The sequence below is a fragment of the Pavona decussata genome, unplaced genomic scaffold (assembly GCF_977016875.1).
Source record: "Pavona decussata unplaced genomic scaffold, jaPavDecu1.1 SCAFFOLD_51, whole genome shotgun sequence".
NCBI lineage: Eukaryota > Metazoa > Cnidaria > Anthozoa > Scleractinia > Agariciidae > Pavona > Pavona decussata.
Window position 1 is genome coordinate 693,564 of NW_028145473.1, and position 27,775 is coordinate 721,338.

Genomic DNA, 27,775 nt, shown 5'->3' on the forward strand with positions numbered 1-27,775 from the left:
TAAAAAAGTTCTCGTTAAGTCACAATTTTCTTATATCACCTTATACCGGTATCTGTTCAATTTCCTCTCGTTAAAACATCATTCAAGTAATTATCTTTGTTGAATAAACCATGACGCACACGCCATGACCGTCGTGAAATAAACAACCTGAATCGAACATCACTGTTCACGGAAAAATTCAAAAGCCGCGTTAATGCGTGAACAGTCACGTTTGCATGTTCAAATAACTTTAAAGGAACTAGTTTCAGACGCCCTGATGTTTGGATTTTTTTTTTTTTTTTTTTTCGATTTTGGCCACTATGTAAGAAACACCAATCACTCCGAAGGAAGCCGTTGCGTGACCGAAACAAGTACAGTCAAAAACAATCGAAGACGGAAGATTATAAAGTCCAGCGCTTACTGAGATGACTGTGGAGAACTTTAAAATTAGATATTTCTGTTAATATTTTCTTTGAGCCGACAGGGTTTTGTTACCGTCAAAGTATTTTTGCCCCTTCAATTGGCATTTGCCAAGTGACGTGAATGCGATAGCAGAAGTCATTAGTCACTGAAGGAGATCAATTATCAACCCTTCGAGCTATGATGGCTTTGTATGGTGCATAAAGCCAAGAAACCGATACTTAGATTGCATCTTATTCAAGGTGAGCTAAATATGAGCTTTCTGTTGTTTGGTCCATCGTAATATTGAGGGAAACAAGAAAAAAATTACAAAAGTCTTCGGTGATTTTGACAGAAACATGTTTATCGCTCACAGTTGTTGACAGATAATGTCGCAATTATCGGGATTTTGAGAGCGTTAGTTCTCAGCGCTGATAGAAAGCCCGAAACTAATTTTTAAACCTGGTTTTAGAACAGCATTTCGTCAATCAAGAATTCTAAATTTCAAGTGATTCGATGTTTTACCGGGTAGGGAAACTCTCTCCTGAAAAAGTGCGCCAAATTGAGAATTTCGACTGAGCCAATTTTAGTAACTTTCGGTACCTTCCCCATGACCTTAAAAACTAAAGCAGAGATCTATTATTGGCCTCAAACGATTCGTAAACACTTCAACTGCACATTTCCAAGCATGAAATGAGGTTTTTTATCAATGCGAATTAAACGGAGTGAAGTTGAAAGAAGGTGTGGGACACGTCTATTTTGGGTGCTTTTATAGACACTTGGGCCCGAACAGATTTTATTCAATTTTTCTGGGTTTAAAAAAGAATTCCGAGAAATCAAAACCACCACGTTACTAGAACTACCATAGGGTATCCTTAGTCAATTTGTGAAGGACTTTCATTTTTTATCATGTGCCACCCCTTGCTCGGTGTTAGTAGACATTCCCTCTTAATACTTACTTACTTGCAATGCAATCTTTTCATTAGCACTGCGTTTCAAATTGCAGAGCAAATTGCCTTGATTAACAGCATCTGTGTTCAAGACAGTATACTACTTTGTTGCGAAAACTTTTGATATTTCGAGTCAAGGGTCCTAACAACGCGGCTACATTAACTCAACATAAATGATGACCAGTGGAATATATTAACTTACCTTCGTTCGAGATGTTTTGCAACTGGGCGCTCCTTACAGAAAAATAGCAAATGGAAGCCTTTACTTTGTCATAGTGCCTGCGATCTCTGGTCAGCGCCTCGTTGCAATAACACCGCCATTTTTGTGTGTTAGGCCCATCATAACGCGCAAGCAAACTTCCATATTCAGACGTCCAGTCGTTGCAGTACTTATCTCTTTTATCTTGCAATTCTAAAACCATCAAACAAGAAATAGAGAATACTTCATGATATGGTTGGTGAGCGCGTGTGATTTTTATTCACGAGTTGTGTAGAATCGCAAACGAGCGAGCGAGCACAACCGAACCCTGAAGTAATTTGTTTATAATTACTAATTTTAATTCGTTCTAAATACTAAATGAAAAGGTCGACAAAAAAACAAAATACTCGAATTCAGCTCTTGAAACAAACAGGTGAAAGGGGCTACGTGCATGAGTTCTCAAAAAATAGACTAAATCCCGAAGCGTATTTAAACTTAACCCGATTCTGGATCGCTCAAAGCTCTTAACCTTTTGTATGTTTCTGGGATTGTCCCTAACATTTAAGTTTGGAGATTGATGGAAGCTATTTATTAAAAAGTTTATGTATCCGCCATAAATGACAGCCCCAGTAAAGAAAGACATCGCTTGTCGACTGCGTTCGCATTCAGCAGAAGCTGAATGAATTCACGCTTAGCTTTCACTTTCAGGTGATACAATCGTTTCTACAACTTGAGACTTGAGATGGATTAAACTTCTTGACATTTCCAAGGGTGAGTTCGCTTAAAGGGGAAGTGTCATGGTGTTTTTTACCTCTTTTCTCAAAAATGGTGAAATAAGACCTTAACAAATAATTCTAGAACAACGAGAGGAAAGCAATCAACTCAATTCTTGAAAGGAACATCTCTTGGAAACGTTTTGGGAAAAAATGCGAGAACTTGAAAAAAAAATTAGCCTGACATTTTTCAAGTTTCAATCCATTCCGACCAACTATTCTCTGGCGAGAGGCACTAATCGACAGTTTTATTTCACTGGGGTGATAATATATAACAAAACTAGACAATTATTTCCTTGTTTCTGTTGCCAGACAAACGTTTGTGGGTTTTCAAATGACATCATATTCGCGTGATACTTCCCCTTTAAAGTTTGAAAGTTCTTTCTGCTGTATTTCGGAAACAACTGTATAGTTTGTGACGGTGTAAGTTTTTGTGCCCGGAGAGCTATATTGTATCCGCTGGTAGAAGGTTTTTGTTTGCCAAAGTTTGCATCATGGTTCTGAGGCGGCTGTGGCTCTTTATTTTCTGTTCAGTTAAGTCCAGCTTTTTCTGCCATTTTCTTTTTCAGAGAATTAAGTAGACTTGAGACTTAAGCGGACGTTCTGAAAAAAAATGTTTAGTCGAATCGTTTTTGGTGCATTTTTTTACTGCTAAGTAAAATGAAGGGTCATAAGAAGTCTTCATTGGGGGGCCTTTTCTCGGCGTACGGCTTAAAGACTGCAAGAGTATCTCGGCTATAATAATAATAATAATAATAATAATAATAATAATAATAATAATAATAATAATAATAATAATAATAATGATAATAATATTTCTCCAGGGAGCCCACTCGCCTTGGCGGTTTTCAGTGGGGCCCTGCTATCGCTGTAAGCAATCGAAAAACACTTTGAGTGTCACTGGTCTTACATCACGGGGATTTTCTCCTGTTCGAGTCTTCATCTCTCTTTCAAAATACCCGAGGTACTCTTCTGCACTTAATTTCTAGCTTAATTTTACTGCACGTCTTCCAGCACAAAACTCGGTACATATAGGGAATCATAGATTATTGAGGTTGACTTGGGTGGAGTCAATAGTCACCGGGCGTACGCTTAGTTTAGAAGTCTCTAATGATCTCTTCATGTATAAGACGATTAGACTGACAATTGGCACTAAACCAAGTCGTACGTACTTCACCCACGCAAGGGGAAATTGATGATGGTGATGGATGGGCTAGGAGGTATTCAAAAAGAAAGCTTAACTATGATTTACTTCGTTTCCCCTCAGTATTTCTGACAAACAAAACTTGATGCCTACCCTGTCGCAGCTTGCAAACTTCTTCTTCTCTTAATACTGGGTCACAAACGCATCTTCCCTTTAACTCATCGCAGTATTCACCTTCCCCGCAAGGAGGATCACACAGAGAGTCTACACAAAAGTGGTAATATTGTGTTAGGCAATCTGATTTGACCTGAAGAAATAGACACACGTACGTACGCACGCACGAACGAACAAATATAATTAACAATTGTTTCATGTGAGCGTGCGTTCATCGAGATATGAAGGACGCGGGAAGTTTGGAGAGCACGAAAGATGTGTAAGAGTTGCTCGAGGAGTAGCTTCTTGAGTGCTCTCCAAACTAACCAAGTGCTTCATTTCTCGATGAACGCACAGCTGACACATAAACCAACTGTTTTATAACATTTTCACCGAGGTATTTTAAAGAGAAATTCCCTCTGCTATGATCCAATGCGTTGTTTTTTTGTTTCAGAAAAACATTTCGCTACGCTTCAACGATATCGCACCAGTTCTTGTTTCATCTGAAGTTTTTCACTGTTTTTGAATGCCGAAGTCACTTGCGGAGAAAATTATTTTCTCAAGGCATTTGTTTGTTGGTGTTATTAAGGGCGATTTAAACGGTACGACTTTGTCGCATGCGACAAGCTTACGATAGGCCTACGACACGAATTGTTTCGTGTAAATCAAACCTTCAACTCGCTTACGACTATAGTGTACGTCACAAAAAACGTCGTACGACAATCGTAGGTATAGGGAATGTTGAGTGACGAGATTTGTCTTTTTGCATGACGCGAGCAACGCACACTCCAGAAATCGCATGCGACAGTCGTAAGCAAAATTTGCACAGTCTAAACTGGCCTTTAGCGTGCTTTTTGATGTTATCAGCGTGCACAATGGGAATATGAAGCACGCGCTAGCGCAGTTACATTTGATTACACGAATTTACTGTAGCTATGTTATAAATGAAACTAGCAAATAACCTAGCATTCTACGAGCTTCAACTCTTGTACGTCAGAGCGAGGTCAGTGATTGGTATATCCTATCGGTGTAAGGAAGGCCATAGCTTGGTTGCATTCCCGACAGGTATTGAGACCATATCTTCGTCTCACGCTTGTGACGTGCCGAAAACTACATTTTTTTTTGTTTCAAGGCCTGACTTTAAAATTACCATCCTCATTTCTCTACCAAAGCTTAGAGCATCAGAAATCGTGCTTCCTACCTGAAATTGTAAATACCTCGAGGTCATCTGCCTGAAAATCTGATTGGCCAGTATAAAATTCCTTGACATTCGAAACGCCATTGTAGTTGAAGGCAATTCCAGGAAATATTTTTACTGTTTGAGAAGTAAACCCCATTTCCTGCGTGCCATAGCCCCAACATGGTCCTCGATTTGTCTCGCCCCGGATAGCTTGTCTTCTGTTTATAGGAGACACGTCGAACTTTGTTGGACCATAGCTCGAGGCGTATGGCTTCAGACTGAAGAGGAACGCTTTGGTTGATGGGATTCTTCGCGCGGGATTGTAACCTGCGATAGAAATTAAAGTGATCACTGAACATTGGGATTCTTGCGCACTATAGTAGAAACGAGATAATATCAGCCCTTTTCACAAACAGGTTGTCACAGCATTTTGCTTGGTGGTATGATCCTCAAATAGGAAAATCCAAACTTTTCTTTACAGTTTCATGCATATGAACTATTAATCTGTCCACGAAATCGGACAGCAATCGTGCTGAAATTATCAAGCATTTGCTCTTTCTTAAATTTGTTGTTTTATGTCGAAAGGCGATTTTCGATTACTGGAGTGGGATCTATGATCAATGTCAACGTAAAACCCGTCTTCACCAGCAGAAAATTATTGCAAACTTTGAGTGTAAAGGAAAACAAGCCTCCGATCGTCAACACGCAATGCGTTGTATATTCATGCTAATGTGATTTGTGATTTGTACGATGCAAATTATGTCGGGTTTACTGCCCGACACTTACACCAACGCATTAGTGAACACCGTTATTCTGCTATCGGGAAACTCCTTGAAACACAACGTGGCAACAAAAGAGCAAAGATCGATCACCTCTTTAAAGTCCTAAAGAAATGCAGAAGCAAGTTCAATTGCCTAATATAGGAGATGTTGTTTATAAAGGTCATCAAGCCTTCTCTTAACACCCAAAGTGACTCCATTCGCGCCAAACTTTTCACTTGACACTTTCGTTTCTTTTTCTATCGATTCGTTTTGTTTTACTTTGGGTATTATACCCATAGGACACAAACATTTTATTGTTTTACGTCTTTGTATATTCTTGTTTTAACTTTTACTGTTTTGACTTGTTAATGGCGTAGAGTAACGCCGAAACGTCGTCCGTTTTTAGAGTTTTTTAGCGTTTAACTTTTCGGTAAAATAATAATAATAATAATAATAATAATAATAATAATAACAATAATAATAATAATCTTTATTACAAAACTTCAATTAAAATCCTATTTACAATCAACCTGCTGTTACAAAAAATCCAATTAATTCATCGAAACACTATTCATTCACAAATTCTAAAAAAAAGTAACTTAACCTTACACAAAAGAAGAGAAAATAGATATAATTAATAATAAAACTTCAAAATTCTATCAAATTATAGAATTAATATTAATATTAATATGATATTAATTTTATTCTATAATTCTATAATAATAATAATAATAATAATAATAATAATAATAATACTTATAATAATAACAACAATCTTTATACAGGGAACCCACATTACGAAAAGTGATATTCAGTGAGGCCCTGTATATTTAGGAAAAAAACTACAGAATGCTTTGAAAACTTACAAGTGATTTAAAAAATTACAAATATTTCAAAAATAGAAAATAAAAAGACAGCAATAAGGAATAAAAATTAGGAATAAGAATTAAAAACTAGCTAAAAACACGCAGTCTTTGAATTAAAAAAAACTTAGAAGCCCCGTAGTAACTTTACACGAAATTAGCCATTGGGACAGCCTTCGCAAAAAAAAAAAGGCAGGGTTTCTGGCTAAGCACGCAGAAGCGAAACGTATCAAACCACTAAGCAGACCAGCTGAGCTTTTAGTCTGCAAAAAGGGAACCAGACATGGTTTGGCTAATGACTCGATATAAAAAGCAACGAGACTCTATCTTACTCGCCCAGCTTTGATCGGCGAATCCTCCAAACAAATATGAATCCTTCCTTGCTAGAGTTAGTGTCGGCCCCTTGCCGTCACATTTACTGTGAAATACGCTATAATGCCAGCCATCCACAGGGCCCTTGTAGCATGGGACCCAGTACTTTTCGCCAAATCCTGCCGCGGATAACCAATCCATTAACTTGTTTTGGTAACTGGAAATGTGCATGATCATAGCTGAGTGAAATCCTGCCAATGCAAAGAAATGACAATTATTAAAGGTGAATGCTTTTCTAACGCTTACCTTTTTCCACCTTTATGTGTTATTCAAACGTATGTACTATCAAAGGGCTCCTTAACACGTGTAAAAGTAAGATATAACGAACTATGTGAAAATATGGTTCGTCGGCGAGGACTCCAACCTCGGTCTCCTGCATTCAAGGCAGATGTGATAACCACCGACACTAGAGCGAAACTTTAATCTTTAATCTTAAAAAGAGGTACTCCTAAGACACTAAAATTAAAACTATACTAGGAGGTTTAAATTTAAACTAAAATCTATCTTTATCATAATAAGATCCAATAGGCCATTTTCATGATGGCGTCATTTGACTACAACTACCAGAATTCATTTCGTTTTCCTTTTCAAATTCAAATTTTGTAATCCCAGCGGAGAGCAAAGAACAATAGCTCTAATTAGCATGAGAAAACAAAAAAATGAAGGATTCTGGTAGTTGTAGTCAAATGACGCCATGGTGAAAATGTCCTATTGAATTTAAAAACACTCTAACCTAATTAGTTTGCATGTACATAATTAGAAAAAAAGTGATCGAGTAACAAAAGGGTGAACAAAAAAGTAAATGATGAATAAATGAATAGATAGATAAAGAAACAAATAAATAAAAAAGTAAATAGGTACATACTTAAAGTAAAAAATTATGCCAAAAATTTAATAGTGGTCAAAAGCGGGAAAAGTAACACAGCTTATTATTCTTACATCACTGAGTAAGTATGTCCGACGAATCCACCCGTGTGTTTTGCCATATCAAAGTAAATTCTATTAAAAGAACGAGAAAGTCGGCCAGACAAAAGGAGGGCCAAGGGAGAGTTAGTCGTCTTGTCCACTGCGGGTTTCTTCCATTAGTATTCCTAATTATGAAGGTAACACTAGAAGCTCGATCTTTTTTTCTTGTTAAATGAGTTTCAATCTCTTCACAATCCTTCCCTGCTCTACTCCCCCCAGACAAGAGCCAGTAAACTGAGATAAAGAAAACGACTGCCTCTTTTCGAGTAGGTTCAGTTCTAAGCGACGAAGGGAAAGGGATGCTTAAAGCCCTAGCTAGTACTTGTTCAACCTTTACAAATTTTTCACTTTATAATTAACAATTTTCCTATCCTCCTTGTTTCCAATTTCCCGTTAATCATAATAGATTAAAACTGTATTGAACTTGAATCTCACCAGTTAGCTGCCTACAGGCCTGTACTGGAACGCATGCGCACTTGCTGTTTACACCTAGCCTAATATTCCGGATGCTGACCTCTCCGTTGCTGCCATCATCACTGACAGTTTCAAACTGAATCTAAACAAATAATAACAAACGGGGTCAAAACAGAAAAAAAAATATTCTGAGTAACAATATTGCCAAAAGATAAGGCTTATCCATCTTTAAGAATATAACAATTACAAATAACATTTAATTGTTTGAAATCAGAACTTGAATCAGAACTTAAATTAAATAGGTAAAGAGCAGCCAAAGAAACTATTTTGATTAAAATCAAAACCAAATTACCATCTGCTTGCGCCATAAAGAAGCAGTTTTCATGCGGATTTGAGGTCGTTTCAAAACACCTGTTAACTGAAACCTGAAAACTATGGTCCAGTTTTGTTTTAAATTACCTCTCCAATGTACTAAAACTGTCATTGATTTTCCTATAGCCATACATGGACTGGGTCGTTATGACGACCCATGACGACAACACGTTCTTCAAGTTTCAGAATACGCTAGAATAGAATAAGAGTTGTTTCTTTCAAGAATTCAGCTGATTTCCCCCCCTCGATGTTCTAGAGTTATTTTCTGTAACTGAGTTAAAGTTTCATTTCATTGTTTTCACCAAAATGGTCAAACTTTTCTCAACACTTCCCGTATAATATTTATATATCTAAAAGAGAACAAACGCCTACATAACAATGACAGTAACCTGAATCGTTTTACCGTAAGGTCTGTAAAACATTGAGCGAGTAAAGACCGATGCACCCTCATCAAAACCAAATTGACTTGGTATAAATGTATAGGTACCATTCTCACTCAAAAAGGTATTCATAATGTCTTTTGATAAAAATTAGAGGAATTTAGTAACATTAAAACAGATTCAGGCCACGTCTGTGACTAGGGTGGGTAGCCCCTCCCCCCGTCACTCACCTTGAAACCCTGGGAAACATCAATCGGCACCTGAGCGGATTTCCACTCGTTTCCCTGGTCACCAGCCAGTCTCCATAATAGAAGTGGCTTGTCGTCCTGGTCCACCCTGTACACGTTTAATCTGCCCACATTTTCCCCAGAAATGTTGTAAGAGAACTTCAAACAGTTCACTTCTCCACCGAGATATCGACTTTCGATAATCGAACGATCGTCTCTTTTACGAGGGTACGACATTTTTGATTGAACGTAGTCGATTGCTAAATATAGAAAGGAGAAGGAACTCAAAAAGTATTAATACCTTGGTTATTTTCTGCTGCTTCATCCTGTGTTACAACAAAAGTTTACAAGTGAAATACCCGTGGATATCAGTAGCTGCTCATAGGAAACGGGGCATTCTTTCCTTTTAAGTTTAAGCCAGAACAAATCCCTGACCAAACCTGCATATCATTCTTATCTGGTTACCTTTTGATTATATGCGCTTGGAGAAGAAGGAAGTCTATCATGAACACATGCTCCTTTGTCGAGATTAAACTCCGGAACAACTCTGCGTTTCACAAGTAAAGTAAATTATTTTACGTTGTGGTTTCTTGGTCAAATCTTGGTATCAGACATGTAGTCAAATGGTGAGGACATACATGTAGTGTGATAGGACAGTTTTCATTATGGGGTCATCTGACTTCAATGTTATTCTAATTCGAACTGGCTGCTGTCATTTACTTGCCACTGGTCTTTTTTGATTAGTTTATTGATTTCTTTTTCATGTGTGGTTTTTAAGAAAGTGTAACATAGGATATGTAGTTTTATCTTATGAGGAATAAAGACCATTATTATTATACTGGGAAATGAAAACGAAAACGAAACATTTTCTGTCCTGCATACCTCTCACGTGCAAAACTTAAATATAAATTAGTACAATGTACTTTTCCATTTAACAAGGCTCGCGACTGGCCAAGAAATGGTGACGTAACCAGTCAAGAGTGAAAATTCCGCGAGCACCAAAGGTTCCACAATTTAGCTGGAAACAAAGTACGTCTTTGTATCAGCTCTTGTTTCAAGGTCACACTAAAGTAAAACTTGATTGAATCAAGTACGTTCCTCAAACAACTTCCGTGTCGTATTATGTTCTGCTGAACACCTGACTCTACCTTTCGAATACCGTTATAAATGTACAAAAATCATATAAAACAGCTTATAATAAATATAATAATAATAATAATAATAATAATAATAGTAATAAAAATAATAATAATAATAGTAATAATAATAATAATAATAATAATAATAATAATAATAATAATAATAACAATTATACGTTTCGCGTATCAGTATGCAACATTTCTCTTAAGCCTCCGGTTGCCGCTCAAAGAGGGGATAACTTTATCCAGCGGATAAATCGCTATTCAGCGGATAAAATCAGTATTGCTTGGAGTACATTTTCTCCGCTGGATAGAGTTATCCGCTCTTTGAACAAAAACTAGAAGGTTTATACATAAAGATCTATTTTTCTGAGAAAGATGTATTATTCAGTAAGTGACACAGGCATACTTAAGAAAAGAATCCTATCAGGAGTCGAACCTAAGACTTTCCGATTACTAGTTTGGATGCTTTACCACTAAGCTACAGGAGACACGTGGGAGCTAAGGCCATTAAACTAGGTTTATGGGACAAACATCCTGCATACTGTCAGGATTGGAATGTCGTGTGGCATATGCGCAATTGAAATAATGTGATAGAATGTTTTAAGCCTGTTGAATAAATGAGAAAGATGTATTATTTAGTAAGTGAGTTAATTATTCAGTAAGTGTCGCTTACTGAATAAGGCATCTTTCTCATTTATTCACCAGGTTTAAAATGTTCCATCACATTTATTCCATCTATTTTTCTCTTGTTAAAAGCTTCAAAGAACCACTTACTTTCTTGCCGAACTTCAACCTCACACAACATCAAGTTCCCGTGCCCCACCAATCGTGTTATTGTGACGTATCTTCCAAGAAGAGCAACAGGACAACGAATTCTTCGCCAAGCCTCAGTCTTGAAGGTAAACGTACCACCACATGGAGAATTCTTACTCGTATTTGGTGCATCATGATTTCCAATTCTTATCTCCATGACGTAATTCTTATCGGAACCAGCGTAGATATAAATAAACACATCACGGACTAAAACCTCTTTTCCCAAGTCAACCCTCCACCAGGGGTCCTTTTCCATTGATGTAAGGCTGCATTTTTCTTTGTTTGAATCCATGCGACTGCCATCGGTTGCAAAGGAGGAATCTTTAACAACACTCGATTGGTTAGTGGGTCTCATGAAGGCGACGTTGTAGTTATCTACAGTAAGAAAAACGTTAATTTCAATTACTTCTTTATGGAATAAATTAGATGGTATTTTTTGTCAAAACTTGGCGGTACGCAGGGTGTCTGTCACACGAATCTAATTAATGATTAGCTCCCGCGAGTGTTCTATAGCTCAACGTTAGGACATCCGAACGAGTAGTCGGAAGGTCATATGTTGGAGTGCTGTTAGGAGAACTCGGATATTTTTTCCCCGAGCATGCCCTTAATGTCACTGACTGAGTAACACATCATTCTTGTGACGTTTTCATGTTGGTCTGGATTATGAGCCAATTGAAAGACGATTATTTTGCCTTGGGATGGGATACAATAATATTCAAAACATTTCTATGTTTTTCTTTCAGTCCACTTATCATCTCGTTATTCACCATAAAAACCGTGGAATAAATAGAAAAGGCTACTGGAATGTGAAGAGTGATCTATTAATTTACGAACTCGATGTGAAAACACGGCCAACAGCTAAAACAGAAACTTTACCGCTCTGTGACGGACTATTGGAACTCAGCTACAGAAAAATTACGTTGAGTACGGCCAGCGTAATCTTACCAGTTATCTTAAAGTGCCCCTAACCCTTCAATTTGTTTTCTTTTGGTAGATTTCCATATCTTTCAAGAACTCATTTTCGAAAAATTTTTGAGAAATATTGAATCCTTTTTTTTTTTTTTTACGAGCACTAGAAGTGAAGGCAGTCTTGTCGATATTTTCACCTATCGTTCGCATTAGTCCCCCACTCGGCCAAATATGGAGCGTGACGTAAGAAAAGGACATCGTGCAAAAATATCCGAAGATTTACGGTAATGCTTCAATTTGCAAACAGAGAAAATGGTTGAAAAATGTGTGGTTTTTGGATGCAGCAACTCTCCAAATGTAGAGAAAGGAATCAGCATGCATAAGGTTCCTTCTGAATCCTTCTGGTGTCCTTTTCTTACGTCACAGCTAAGAAAGTGTCAAATATCGGACGCTTCTCATTGGCTCGTTTCTAATGAGCCCACGAGACATAAATTTGTCCAGCGGGGCTTAAAGGGCGCAAAAAAATTAAAAATTTTAGGAACTATTAGCGCACGTAAAATGAAAAGGATTCAATATTTCTAAAAAACATTTTCGAAAATGAGTTCTTCACAGATATGGAAATCTACTAAAAGAAAACAAATTGAAGGGTTAGGGGCACTTTAAAACCCGGTTTGGTGGTCAAACCCGTGAGCTTCCGTTTAGCAGACTGGGACATTGTTCTCCGGCAATTGTAAGAAGAACAACAAAATAATGAATAACGCTTATTCTCGAGCGCTGCCTTGTAATCAAGGCATGTTTCATCAAATGATCATCTTCAATTCACAAAATCGAGTTATTTAATAAGTAAAATTTGCTATCGGTGGCTGTTCCAAAAACTCACCAACACGAGAAACAGGAGAAAGTGTATTTCATCAGATATCCAAACACTGAGAAGTTGGTTGAAAAATCGAGGCCGCCGAGTTTTGTAAACGACTTTGAGGTGTTTCGATATTTAATGTAACACACTTTCGAGTGTTTGATATGGCTTCTTAAATGATCAATAATTCTTGGAGAAATTCAAAGGCTAAAGTTGGCAAATTTTTATGGTAATTAGAAACACATATCCAAACCACGGCCACAGTAGTGATTCTCTTTGTTATCTCTTCATGAATTATTAACGAGTTTGAGAAGCGGATATACTCTATTACCTATAATCTATACCTTCTTACCTTTTATGACGAAAATGTCCATTGCATTGATGTTGCCTTTGTTGCTTTGACAGTCTTCAGCCTTTTCGTATCTTGCGACAACATCAAGATGGTCGTCCGAAGAAGACAAGCATTCTCCTCCATCCTTTAGAGCAAACACCTTGTTTCCTCTCCTGCGAGCGGCATTGAGACATTTGGTTGTACTATACCACCGTTGCTTATAGTCACCGTCCAAAATCGGATCGGTGCTTTCTAAGTTCGACATAGGTGGACCAGAATCGGTTCTAAAACATCCAATTTGCGTGTATTCTGTTGAAAAGACGTTGATAAGAACTCAAATTAATGTTTGAAGTGTTTAAAACCCTATTTCAGTCTCCGTAGCTTTCCTTTTCGTTCCTGAGGATACAACGGATGGGGGAACGCTGTGTTCCTCTGAGTAGCTTTCAAAGCATAAAGTTGTTGACAATAATAGTAATCTAACATGTAGCACACCCTAGACTGTATCCTTTGAGCAGCACATTATTGGAAAGATTACGTCAGTTTGGAAAGAAGACATTTTTAGAAACTTGTTCAGAAACCCCTTTCCGTAGTGTACGGTTAGGGTGGACAGATCATGAAAACTTCGTGAAAACAGGAAATCAACTTCCAAAGATACTTTATTTGATGATCGGTTCACACAGCTTAAAAAGATTAATTATTTGACCAAACGAATTTGAAAAACTAGAACATTAGCCCCTTGTCGGACGAAAAGCTCACAAAGGGCCTACCGAAGGGACTAATGAACGAAACAGCAGCTCGCGTATTCGCCACGACGGTTAATTTCCCCTTATCAACGCCAAGCCAACAAACAGCTAATTATCTTGCTTGCTTACCGACGTAGTTCAATCGCTTTCTTTTAGAAAATAGTCTCTTCCCTAATTAACTGACATGCTGGTGCAGAAGGATTTGTGACTTTGTTTCTGAATGAGCCTAGTTTTGGGATTTTGAGAAACTCATTTTTTTGACAAAGAAGGGTTTTGTGATACCCATGAAGTCAGGTATGTCCATAGCTGCAAAAAGAAGACACAAGGGTACTTAAAGGCTATGAGCACACGAACCGGGAACGTCTTCCTTGAATTTTTCGAGGAACTTTTAATAGTTTGAGAAGTTCTGTGAAACACTCGAAATATGTTTCATGCGATGCCTAAACATCTCAAAGTTGAATAGGCCATTTTCGAGTTGCTTTAATTTGAACCTCATTGAAAAAAGCGAGGCTAAGTGCAAAGTTTTTATTATGAAAGTAAGTCTTTATTCATATGCAAACAAAACTAATTTTCATATGAAAAGTGTTTCCCTTAGCCTCGCTTTCATAATGAGCTTCAGAGTAACTAGGAAATGGCCTATTGGTCACGAACTGAACTCGGCTGCGCCTCGGCGTTTTTTAACCCCAGGGGTGGGGGAGTACTCCCTTATATGGGCTATATAGGTATGTGCGGCGCCAAAGGGTATAGTGTTTCAGCCGCTTTGGTCATAAATAGGGTATCGATTTTAGCCATTTTGGCTTTTTTTTTTGTTGTTGTTGTTTTGTTTTTGTTTTTGTTTCTTTTGTTTTGAAGAAGCTACTTCTTCATCATGATGTTTACAGCAACTGTGTACGTGCCGCAATGGCTTGTCGTGCGCTCCGGTCACGCACTGGACTCCAGGGGTTTTTGAACTGAAGTTGACCAGACACTATCAGGTCATAAATGGGGTATCAAATTTTTTGGTCAGGTCATAAATAGGGTAGGAAAAATCGCAGATTTTGGTCATAAATAGGGTAAGGGTTTTGGGAAGCCGGCAGCACACCCCTATCCATTTTTTGGGAGTATCCCCCCCCCCCCCCCGTTTTTTTAACCCACTACTCGTTGTTTTTGAAATCGCTTGAAACACTTCCTCGTGTTTGATATATTACTTACCGTTATCTCGCTGTAAGAAATGTTCCACTACACAAGAATCATTGCGTTGAAACTCCTGACAGACATGTTTCAATTTCCAGTGAAAACTTGGTGTTCCTGTGTTTTTCCACATGTACCAAGGAAGAACTAAAAAGTAAACAAAGATTCCTTTTTGACATTATCGTGACATGCTGGACATTACAGCTTTATTATATTATTAACAAACTTAAAATGTATCATCACAGAACGTTTGCGACTTTAGTGATCCTAGCAGTACGTAGGAACGCGTATTAAAGATAGCCAAGTTCACCATGAGTTCAGCTTATTAGCTCAGTGCACGTCATTAGAGCGTCCAAACAGTGTATCCAAAATCATGGCTCTATCTATTTGAACTTTCTCCATTCTTTTAAGAAAGGCGAGGCAAGTTTTGGGATCGCCGAAAACGAAAGCCTTTTGGGTGATCTGGGAGCTTGGTTCCCTAAATATTTTGAATTCTATAAAAGCTCTCGAATGCTGTTTACCAGTTATTCATACATATATATATATATATATATATTTCTTCTAAAATCATTCTCTTTTAAGTATAACATGATATCGTAGTCGTTGGACGAAAGATGAAAAGAGCAAATAAAACGGCTAATATAAGATGGAGAATCATGCAGGTCTTCCACTGCTTTTAACCAGAACTCACGACAGATGCATGACGAATGAAATTACGACTTTAGCAGGGCCGAGTTTCGATGTCTGCTAAATAACCATTCCAATTTGTTCCCGGATTCCAGCTGGATTTGAATTGAAGAACTTTTGTAGACACACATTTAATTTTAAACAAATTGGCTTCTGGAATCATTTGAATTCCCCCCTTTATTATTTACCTCAGTTATGAAGGTTAACCTTTTAGGATGAAATCGCAAATGCCATTTGGGAATCATTTTCAAATAATAGGAATTTTTTGCGGGTTAAAAATCTTAGACGAGGGAAATACCTCGTCTTGCCTCATGCTAGCTTAATGGCCCTAATCTGTGACACTTTTTTGTTCTCACCTTATTTCGATGCCATGTGTGATTTATGACCAAAAGACGCACAGTCAAATGGAATCTGTTAGTTAAATAGACAAGTAATACCGTAATCAATAGCAATAATGCTTACCTGCTTCCCTATGGACTTCCTCTATTTTATGCTTTGGATTAGCTGACTCCCAGATTCTCAGATCTGAAATCTGGAAATTATTTCCCCATGTCATTTGAGGAGTAGATGAATCACGCCCCATCCGAAATGTATGATACTGGTCATAATGAGTAAACGGACGTCTCATTGGCTTGGTTGCCTCAGCGATAAGCACTCCATCGCGGTAGAAGCGAAGTCCCCAATGCTTACTCCACGTGATACTCACGTGTGACCAACTCAAGGATGAGTTTGGGAGTCGCAGTTCCCAGTTCTGACTAGATGTTGACACTGAAAGGCGGTATGTGTTTGTAAATTCGTGATATCCAAAGAGAATGCCCGGATTAGCTTCACCAATACCACGAGTTGTTAAAATGACGTCTATTTTTTCTGATAAAAGAAAATTACATCTTTTAGTGAGTCTGCGGCAAAATATTTGGTCTTTGTACATTCCTGTAGTGAAAAATGGTATCTATATCTTTTGCCGAAAGAACACCACATCTCTAAATCCTTTATAGACAAGCTGTCTATTTGTGCTTATTGTTTTACCCGTGGAGATTGTATTTGAAAATTCCCATCATTGTGAAAATTGCCTCTTGAAAACTTTACCGTATTCAACTACGCCTACAGAAATACGACACGTGTGATGCTGACTTCACTGCTATCGCTTTTATCATATTCAACGCTGCGATAATCAGTGTTGCTCAGCCACCGAAGCAAAACGAGACAACAAAGAAGGGCTCGGTTTTTGTTAAAATTTAGCTTACCAAGGGCGAAAGGTGAGCTTTGCAAAATTGTGAGAGCATTACGACCAGGTCTCAAGGCGTTTTATCTATCCCCCTGGTCCAAGGTGAAACAGTTTTGTTGTTGCTGCTAGTTCGATCTTTGTTCTGTTTGTTTTTGCAAATCAGATTCAAACTATGAGCTAAGAATGAATATGTGCAGTGCTTACCTTTCTCGCAGGCAAGGCTTCTTTGTTGATTACAGTTCAAGTCGTTCCACAATCCAGTTTCGTGTATATATTCGGCACACTTTTCATCATTGTTGTAGTTATTAGGTTCACCTCTATTCCATCTTGTAAAGGCTACAATCGACCCGTCATTCCACTTGAAAATGTTGTTATTTTCTCCATCTCTCTGTAGACCCAGCCACCAATTTTTTCCACTTCTCTGGATGAATTGATTCTCTTCCATTGAAGAAAGCTTAATCATATCCGCACCTTTACTGAAACAGCTCTTCATCGCGTCTGACCATGTTTTCATATATGATGACAACAAGTAGCAAGATCCCTGGAAATATTCCCATTCTGAAGGACAATACGCTATTGAATATATAAAGAGATGGCAGGTTACCTGGCTACTAAGAGAAAATGGATTGGAGTAATTTATTTCAAACAGTTTCATTCGTAGGCGTAATCGCAGGTCTTGAACGAAGGTTCTTCAAATCCGGCCTGCACAGTTCACTTATGTTTTTGTAACTGAGTTTGTTCGGTGTTAACGCAAGAACCGGGCTAACACTCTACAAAGCCTGTATACATTGCTCTTCTAACATTCAATATATAAGTTTGGGACGATGGGACGACAGTAAGTTTTAGTAGTATTCAGTATTATTTTGGCGATAACGTGAAGGTGCATCATATTGCAGAACATCATCATCCGATGTACTAGGAAGTCGGAAAGGGGTTTTATTTAGTTTATAACCCTTTGATTAATTACTGAAAAACACGCTCTTTACTCTAGAAAATAAATAACTAGTGATCGCCACGGCATAAATGCAAACAAACTAGTTTAAATTTTGTTAAACTGTGAATGGATTACAGCTGGGACCTATGACGTTTATTGTCAGTCCTTCTCTTCGAAAAAAAAATGGGCGACTGCTGTCATCTGATAACAGCCGTTCGCTTTTTTACCACGTGACGTTTTTGTCCAATGAGAACGCGTGGGAATCATTCGGTGGTTCATAAATAATAACAAACCATAATATGCCAATTTTTCAACAAAATGTCATATACGTGCGCTGCAATACTTACTCACGGTTGCCCCAGCGCACCTAGAAATTTATAACTTTTTAACGTGTGAGCAAGCGCCACCGAACCGTGTGACTTTTCTTTTTTAGTCAATTTATCTAGTAATCTATTTATTTATTTATTTATTTATTTTTATGTTACCAACAAATTTCGACAGTGGATTTTTTAGAATTTGTAGTATTACCGTTTTTAATGACCATAGTTTACCTTTCTCACAATAATTTTCTTGTTACAGTGTTATCCTATCGGTTTTGGTTTAACCTGTCCCAGGCGTTCAGATTGTGGGGAGCAACGCGAAGTAAATTGCGATGAGTGCGCATAGCAAAAACGAGAAGAGACTGGGGAAAGGGAGCGAAAGAACTCTCGTCTTCTCTGTTCAGCCTTTTTTTTTTAATTATTTTTTTGTTACCAGCTTCCGGTGCATTTTTCTGGCTTGCTGCACCCACACCGCTGGTCTGCCGTTTTATTCAACTGAAGAATTACCATTCCTGAAAGGTGTGCTCGCTGCTGACAGCCGGCAGAGTTAAATCTCACCTGTTTCATGGAAATCCACTCTCATGCAGCAGCTACTAGGTGTGTTGCATTCTGTTGGATGAAATTTTAAAAAATGTGCCTTTACATGCGGGAAAAAATAGTGCCTGGCAATTGTGTTTCCGTCCCAGTTTCCTGAGAATACCTGGAAGATAGAAGAAAAGAAGGCAGTCCATAATACGATCCTCTATGGAGGAAAATAAGTGCACTGCACTTTCTTTTCGATTTGAGGTTAGTTTAACTTATACGAAAGCAAATTTCTTAAAAAATTGGTTTGTATTTCAGTTGCACAGTGCTGCACGGATGAAGTTTGACTAAATATCTGAGTATCAGGTCAACTTTATATATAGAGAGAAGGTGTACCTAGAGACAGACTAAAGAAAGAAGACAATATTGATCAACGTAGTCTGGAAACGTTGTATAGTTCTTTGAGATTCAAGATTTCATGACATTTTGCGTCGATCGCGACGTCAACTGTTTCTTGCTTGGCTATCGGTTGTTATCTGTCCCGAATCGAGTGTGTTCGTTCACAGTTTTCCTACCGTACACTTCGTCGGTCCGTTTTATGAGGTTCGAAATACGTACAACCTAGGAGCTAAAATGAAGCCATATGCATTGTCAACAACATTGTCTGGAGGCCGCACTAAAATGACTCCATTATCTGAATAAAAAATGTCATTTATCACTCTTCTTCCATAATGGAGCTACGAGCAACAACAACTTTCAAAAAACATTATAATCCCGTTCAATACCTTGACTGCTGATTCCCCCGGTTCTATGTAGTCTTGCCAGGACCCATCAGATGGTTTATAACTCAACGTGTAATTCTTGATAAACCCAAAATTGTCACGAGCCCCTTGTGTCATTATGCTCCTTATCTTCCAATCTCGACCCAGATCCAGCTGAAGCCAGTCACAGACGCGGCCGCACCAGGAGGAATGACAATATCCGTTTAAACTTAAACGAGCTAGTTCGGGTGTTGTCATGCATTCCCAAGTTGAGGAGGACCAGTGGGTGACAGAGTGAGTTTGAAGAACTGCAAAAAAGGGATTGCTGTTGATAAGCTTCAACTCCTTCTTGATTCGAGAAAATATCATCTTAATCTCAATGTGACCTTTGACTCAACATTCTTTCGCCCCTTCCGTGGCTTAATTCCAAGCCAAAATAAATGCATCGCGTCACATTCAATGCTAAAACGGCCATATCAAACTCAGTTGAAATACAGAATAGAAAGCTCTGCAGACCCCACTTCTTGGAAATAATATAATATGACTTTTCGAATAAAAAAAATCCATCTAAACATTTAAACCAGCCACATACCCTCGCTATAAAGGACCGGACAAATCAATCCATTTGAAAAAGACAAAACTATTGACTAACCTTTCTCGCAAACAAACGGTAAATTCTGAGAACAATCTTTTGTACTCCAGAATTCGAACTGCAAGAACGTGCAGTCATCTCTACCATTTTGATAAACTGGTTGTCCGTTATTCCACTTGGCATAAAAGGGCTCGCTACCATCGTCTATCCAGTTCAATCGGTCACCTGAGACTTGTTTAAGTCCTAGCCACGTGATGTCGGTTATCTGATTGTTGATAAACTCATTTTCTGCATCAGAGCCGATATTGACCAGACTTGCAGATTTTCTAAGGCAATCAGTTTTAGAATCGCTCCACGATTTTGGAGTCGATGAGAAGTAATAACACGAACCTTGAAAGTAATTCCACCCAGGGGAGCAGTACTCTGGAAATGAAGTGATAAAGGCTTTTTCAGGTTTTTCGGGATATGTTACCCAGAAAATTTCTGACTCCTTGATTAATTTAGACTTGACTCTTACCTTCCGCACACCAATTGGACAGTGGAACCGGTGCAACATGGATAACTAGTAACCCAGCTTTCTACAATTTTTAAATGGCTAATACCCGACTAGTTTGTAGGAATTCATGTGTTCGTCTTTGGTACGACATTTGGGACCTATCACAATGGCATATTATTATTGGATGGAAAAAGGTCAGAAGCGGTAAGAATTGGTTCAACTTGATAAAGTAAACAAAAGGTGCGTTTATCATCCTTCTACCTTCCAGGATTGATTCACCTCTTCATACGCAAACATTTGATCTAAAACAGAGTATGACGTAGGTCATTACGTTAGAGAGTCGACTGGCATATTTCCCTAAAAAAAACTCCGACTAGGAGTACATCACAGACCAAGGAGTTCCCATGGTAACAAACCTTTTAATATTCCCACTCGCATACATGGTTTACGATGCCACTTTATCACTGTAAATCGTACATATCGGGCTAAATGTTGAGCTGGATAGAAATAATCTGCTGTCCCATCAACTGAACTCTGAAAAATATAAATTATAGCAGATAGATGATGAATGATAAGTTTGGAAAATACCTAAATTAGGTGTATTAATGAAGGAGTGTTTCAAGTGACACCAAATTACTTTACCTAAAAACGCCTTACTAGGCCAAACCTTGACGCCAAAATAGTCCAAAGCTTTACAACTGACCTAAAAAGTCCCTTTCTCTACGCAATAAAATCAATATGAGAAAAAAGTCATAAGAGCATGGAGATAGTTCAGGCGTTCCCCGAGTATTTATTCATTGTCGCATCTTGCAAAAAATTAAAGCAAACAGTTTTTTAGATCAGTATCATTTTTTTAAAGTGGGGCTAGCCGTTATTGCTGCTGTTGTTGTTATTCTGTCCCCAATGTAACATAACACAACAAAACGACATAAATTAACAAAACACAACATACAAATATAGATTATCCAGGAAGAAACAACGAAAGGCAAATTGAAGACACCCCTCAAAATGCACAGCCAAAATAAAGCTGAAATACTAACATTTGCAAAATCCCATGACCCCTCAGGGGCGCTATTGGCACGAAGGCTGATAGTATAGGTGGTAACTTTATTTGCTAAGTCTTGTGACCCTTGTACTGCCACACCGTATATGGTTTGATCTGATCCAAGGTCCAATTCAAGCCACTCGTTCACACGGTTGTAAAGTGAACACCACGAGCCTTCTCTATTGTTCAAAATGGCGTGTTCTGGTCTCCCAGTGGAATTTGTTTCGTCCAGATAATAGCTTGCGCTAAACCGAGAGTCTGGAAATACATTCTGGTACCTTATCTGAGGTGAGAGGTATGGTTCTAACAAGAAATGTACAACATGTCAATTTCCTAAAGAATAACTGACTTTTATATGTTTGCGCTATTTGTAAATTCTTATCACTTTCCCCTGATGAAGGCCAAAGTTTTGGCCGCAACGTTGGGTTTTTAGAACATTTGATTTTGGGTACGTTGTAACTATCAGGCCTATCCATTTTCTGAAAAACCGACCTGTGAAATGGTAACATCAAATACAATGAAAGCTAACCTACCACGAAGTATGATGTCGTTTGCTTAAAGAACCATTCATTCATTCATTATAGATAGGGTTGGGCTAGCGGAAAATTAAACAATACTAATCAGAACTATAAATCATTTTTCAAGAGACCCACTCCCCTTCCCCCCCCCCCCCCCAATTTTCTCCAGATATATTTCAGAGACCCCCTTCCTCCCCTCCAGTCGCCACAACCACAAGCCCATGACTAATGAATAGTCCCCAAATATTAACAAATTGTAAACGTTCAAAGTTGCGTGCGACGGTCTATATAGGGCTAAGGGAAAAGGCCTTAGTAAACAATTAGATTTCTGCTCACCTATTTTAAAACCGCAACAACAGGGCGTCCTTTATCGGTTTACAGCTGTTTTAATTTTTAGGCTACAGAAAGATTCTCCTTAAAACAATTTTAGCCAATTAATTTGGTTTTTACCGTATAGTAGCGTTGAAATTTCAATCGAACACCGAGAAGAGCATTGTTAGATGCCAAGGAAAGATCGAGTCTTCATTTTTAGGGTGCTATTAAACGCTTGCTACGTAAGCTAAGGTGTCATTCATAGACCTGAATGTGATAATGTCATCGATATCATATTTGGCTTACTAGGGGAACTTAAACGGCTGCCACCTCATAACTTAATTACTGGCTCAATATGATTCCCCCCTGTGATCACTTCATAATGCAATACAAGAGTTTGAGTGGCTTAGTAGTCATGAGATATCAGCCACTATACCATACCCGAAAATTAGTTACGAATAAATGATCTTCTGGTCATTCTTTAAAAAAAAATTAAATATCAAGATCTAGCAGAATCAGTCTTGGCTGTCTTTAATAAACAGTTATTTCATTCACCCCTATTGGATATTGAATGTTTTTTTTTTATCATCATCATCATCATCATCATCATCATCATCATCATCATCATCATCATTTATTTGCCTTTATGTGAATAACAAATTATTAAAAATATACGGCAAGTTGTTAGGCGAGGAGACCTCAGGTAACCACCAGGCTTATAGGAGAGGCCACCTCTACATCACAATATCAAACAAGATAAGGGCTGCGACGGAGTGCGCCAGAATCTAACTCAGAAATTATTTTAATAAAAACTCTAGTACTTTGTTCTTAAACGTAGGATAACTTGACAAATTGGTAATAGAGGCAGGAAGACGGTTCCAAAACCTTGGTCCTTGGTAAAGAATTGTGAATTTCTTGATGTTCGTGTAACAGGAATGCACACGATAATTACCGGCTGTTCTTGTGTCATATTTATGGACTTGACTGTTTGTCATAAACAGATTGAGGAAAAGGGGAGGCAGCAGATTATTGTGGTAGCGGAACATGAATTTAGCAATATCGAGGGTATTGATTTGGAAGATGTCTAAAAGTTTCAGTTTAGAAAAAAGAGGAGCAGTATGTGCTCGATATTCTGAATTTGTAACTGGTTGCACGGCCCGCTTTTGTGGACAATATATTCTGTTTAAATTAGATACGTAAGTGGACGACCACGTAGAGTTACAATAAGTAATTAAAGTAATTGGAAATTCCTAGGGTTAAAGGCAATGAGACACGTACAACGCCCGGTCACTCTCGTGGAATAATTGCTAAATAGTTTACCTTGCAAAAGATTCAGAATGTTTATAAATTGCAGTAACGAGATTTACTCTGCAATCAAGCAAAGAGTCGAGATGTAAAGTATCAGCCAACATTATAAAAGGTTGGATCTTTGAGCTATATCAATAAAAGCAATGGTCTGTTAGGACAAGCATTCATTCAAACGTGGAAATGATAAGAATTTCAGGCGATCTTACCGTAGTAATAAAATACCTCCATCTCGTCTACTGAAAAGTGTTTACTTCCTGCTAACAGTGTGTCTCGTTCAATCGAACTGAGGGAAAGTCCAGTTGGGAATATGTAAGAACGGTCCAGAGCTGTATTTGACTCCGTATAATACATGGCGTTTCTATGTATAGTAATATCACCGTCGCCAAAAATTGGGCCAGATGACCTATATTGCTTTGCTGCTTCTCTCAATTTGTTTGTTCTTAACTCCATTTTGAAAGGAGACAATCCTAACAAGTTCTTCAAGCTGAAGATAAAAGCCTTCTTGCCCGGTAGAAATCCATCTGGACCTGGAAAGAAAAATTTCCGTTAAACTGTGATATTCTAATTAAGCACTTCCCTCATAATGGCGCCTTCGACCTCGGTGACAACCCACCATTCACCGGTCGTTTTGGTTGAAAGTCTGTTCGGAAGGCGTAATTCGAAATTTAGAATAAAAGTGATGAAAACATACTTAAGCCCCGTTTAAACTAGGTGCTCTTGCCTGTTTCTCTGGCACGGGACCTATATCCAAAGGTAGTAGTTGGGCACTGGTCTGAAGAGGATTTTCTCAGTTCCCACGCTGTTTCGCATGCCTCCCTACGATACTGTAAATAAAATGGTGGGCGCTAAATTGACGAAATAGAATACGATTGTTTCTTGGGCACCATTGAGTCTGAAAACGTTCTTTTCAGTGACCGAGCACAGGGTCCTGGTATGAGCAAATAGTCTGAACAGGGCATTAGTATTACTTTCAACTTTATTCTTTGATTTACAGCTATTTCAATTAATTTACAGCTATTTAAATTAACGTTGTCGGAGATTATATGGGATTTTTTTTTCTTTTTAACAAATTTCATCAAAATCAGCTATGTATCTCCCGTTCAGCGAAGATCTACGATGGTGTGCCATTTGGATGAAAGAAATGTTAGGATATCAAGTATATGAGGTGGCAGCTTTTTAAAGGATGCCACCAAGAACTATCGAACGTTATGTCGCAAAAGTTTTTAAATTTCGGAGAAGTGAAAGTCAACTCCATTGGAAGACCGATAAACAGTGTGGCCATGCACCCGCACGTTGGATTTTTTGATTATGGAAGCAGTGCTTAAACACCCCAAAAAGTCACACGGAACTTAGTTTAGTTTATTGTAATTCGTCACAAAGAAATAAATACATAAATTGACATATGACATTAGAAAAAGAAGAAGAATAACAATCCTGTGGCGTGACCGGAGAGACAAACAGGGCAGAGCCCCAATTGTAACGTAACGCTAAACTAAAAAAAAAAAAAAAAATTATCATAGAATTAATTAGACTGCGTAATATATAAAATAATTGACAAATCATGGCGGACTATAAGTTTGTAGTAGTCCTCTACAGTGATCGTTAAGATGGACTCTAAACCACCAGAGATCCTGGCTAGACTTAAGTATATTAGGTAAGCTGTTCCACAACTTAACAGTACTGGGAAAGTAGCTCTTACAATAGTATTCCTGATGGTGCCTAGAAAGTAGGTCAAAGTTGGCTTGATGAATATTACGGGTTTTATACTGCCAAGGGGCAGTTTGAATGAAACGTCCAAAGTTACTGGTAACAGTTCCGGTTTTAAACAGGAGAACTAAATCATGCATTTGTCTACGATAAACAGTGTGGCCATGCACCCGCACGTGGAATTTTTGATTATGGAAGCAGTGTTTAAACACCCCAAAAAGACACACGGAACTTTAGCAACGACAGCGGCGACGGCAACGAAAACGCTGCATATCTGTACGTTTAATGAGGAAAACAATCGTCCTGCACGTGCGTTTTAAATTTTGGTACTTTTCTATATGTCATCCGGTCCTCTGGAAAACACCGTGAAATGACCAAATTCAAAGTACCGTGGAGAACGTGAACACACGACGGTGAATTTTTCATTCTCTTAACTGGAGAGCCAATTTGGTTCCTGGGTTAAGTTCGTAGATCTTTTACAAGTTGGAGGACACGGAATAATCGCGAAGTAGCACAAATAAAATGAAGTTATTTTTTTAAGTGACGTTTTCACTGATGTCGCCATTATCGTTGCTTAAGTTCCCTACTGTCAGAAATTGTCAACGATGTGTATACTGCGATTTTTGTTTTTCACTTTTTAAACACGCAAACAAACGTTAACAGTGTTTTCTTTCATCCTTATTGTCGCGCTTCCAAAAATATGTTAAGAACTACCCATATTACCTTTCGGTCTTGTCTTTAAGCTTGAAGCTTTGATCCGAAAATGTTAATTGAAATAGCTGAATACATGGTACATTGATACATTGGACTGGCCCGCAAATAGCCAAGCTAATCTAGCAGACGGATCAGTCAAAGATTATTATATGTTCTATTGTTCTTACCGCCATGAAAAAATCTCTATGGCACACTTTTTTTTTTTAACTGAAAAGTCTACCACTGGTGTTCACCCCTTTCCCAAAGCTAATCTAAACGTTTGTTAGTCATGTAACAAACACGAGGAAGATTGTTTTATCCGATTTCCAAACACCGAGACGAAGCGCAGGGTCAAGGTGTTTGGAAATAAAATGAAATAAACACTCTTTGGAGTGTTTGATATAGCTTCTCATACCGTTAATAATTCTTGGAGAAAATAAAGCGAAAGTTCACCAAAGTTTATGACAATTAAGACTGCATCTCCAAATTTCTTTCACGGTAGTAATTTAGTTCTTTTTCTTTTTTTGAATTAATAATTAAATTCTAACGTAAAATATCCCAGGAGCGACTACGTACGAGAAGGATGTCCATGGTATAGTATGAGAAAGCATTGAATATAACTAATTTACTCTTTCCTCAACCATATATAGCGCTGAAGTAACTTTGAAGACAGTCACTTTTTGATACCAGTTATCACCTGTCACAGAAAAATAACTAGACGACGAAATTCTTGAAAGCACAAAATCTTTCTTGTAAGTAAAAAAAAAATAAAAAAGCTTTGAATTGGGTTAAAAAAAACCAATTCCCAATCAAAATGCAAAAATAAAACCGATTACTATACATCACAAAGGAATTCCGAAATCTATAATAGGTCACGATGAATTCATGAAACATCCTTTGACAAAAAAACGTCAAGTTCAATAGCAGTTGCCCAGAAATATTTGACTCTAAAAGCAATCCCTCTCTTACTAGCCTGCCACTGTCACTACTGTCAATAACCTGGTCGCAACCTTTTGAATTTGTTGCATTGGGTTTGACTTGTTTATTATTCCTCGGAGATACATGCGTTTGGCCCAAACAAATGTGTTTACTGGAGAAACAGACTTGTATGTTGCTGATGCTGCGGAATTGAACTCTTTGTAGAATATATCTGTGCCCCATTGTGGATTGGGATTTATAGCGGTTATCTTGAGTTAACTCTTATGGCCTGCAAGACTGAATTGTTATAAATATTCTTTTTTCATTAGGATAATTAAGCTTTAGAACGAACTACCTAAAAGCATAGTTGAAGCTGGTAGGTTTCAAGCTCAAACTGTACCTCAATGCTTAATTTACAATTTTTGTCATAATTATTGTCTTTATATTCTTAATAACAGGGATGTCCTCTTTAGTTCCATTTCAATATTTCTGTTTTGTAACTTAAGCTTACATCTTGAATAAACTATGTATGCATGCATGTATGTATGCATGCATGCATGCATGAATGTATGTATGTATGTATGTATGTATGTATGTATGTATGTATGTATGTATGTATGTATGTATGTATGTATGTATGT

General features: G+C 37.9%; 1 protein-coding gene across 1 annotated transcript; it reads right to left on the reverse strand.

Moving 5' to 3' along the window:
• Window positions 1-741: 741 nt before the first annotated feature.
• Window positions 742-24,266, reverse strand: LOC146480974 (uncharacterized). The gene is made up of 19 exons (XM_085108995.1): window positions 24,023-24,266; window positions 21,674-21,981; window positions 21,050-21,167; window positions 20,198-20,560; window positions 19,570-19,853; window positions 18,821-18,962; window positions 17,213-17,581; window positions 16,246-16,650; window positions 15,118-15,243; window positions 14,209-14,232; window positions 13,205-13,492; window positions 11,049-11,462; window positions 9,136-9,392; window positions 8,175-8,295; window positions 6,734-6,964; window positions 4,799-5,104; window positions 3,598-3,708; window positions 1,531-1,740; window positions 742-809 (listed from the first exon to the last, which is right to left on the reverse strand). Exons 1-19 carry the CDS (start codon window positions 24,264-24,266, stop codon window positions 742-744), a joined length of 4,389 nt encoding a protein of 1,462 aa, XP_084965121.1.
• Window positions 24,267-27,775: the final 3,509 nt, after the last annotated feature.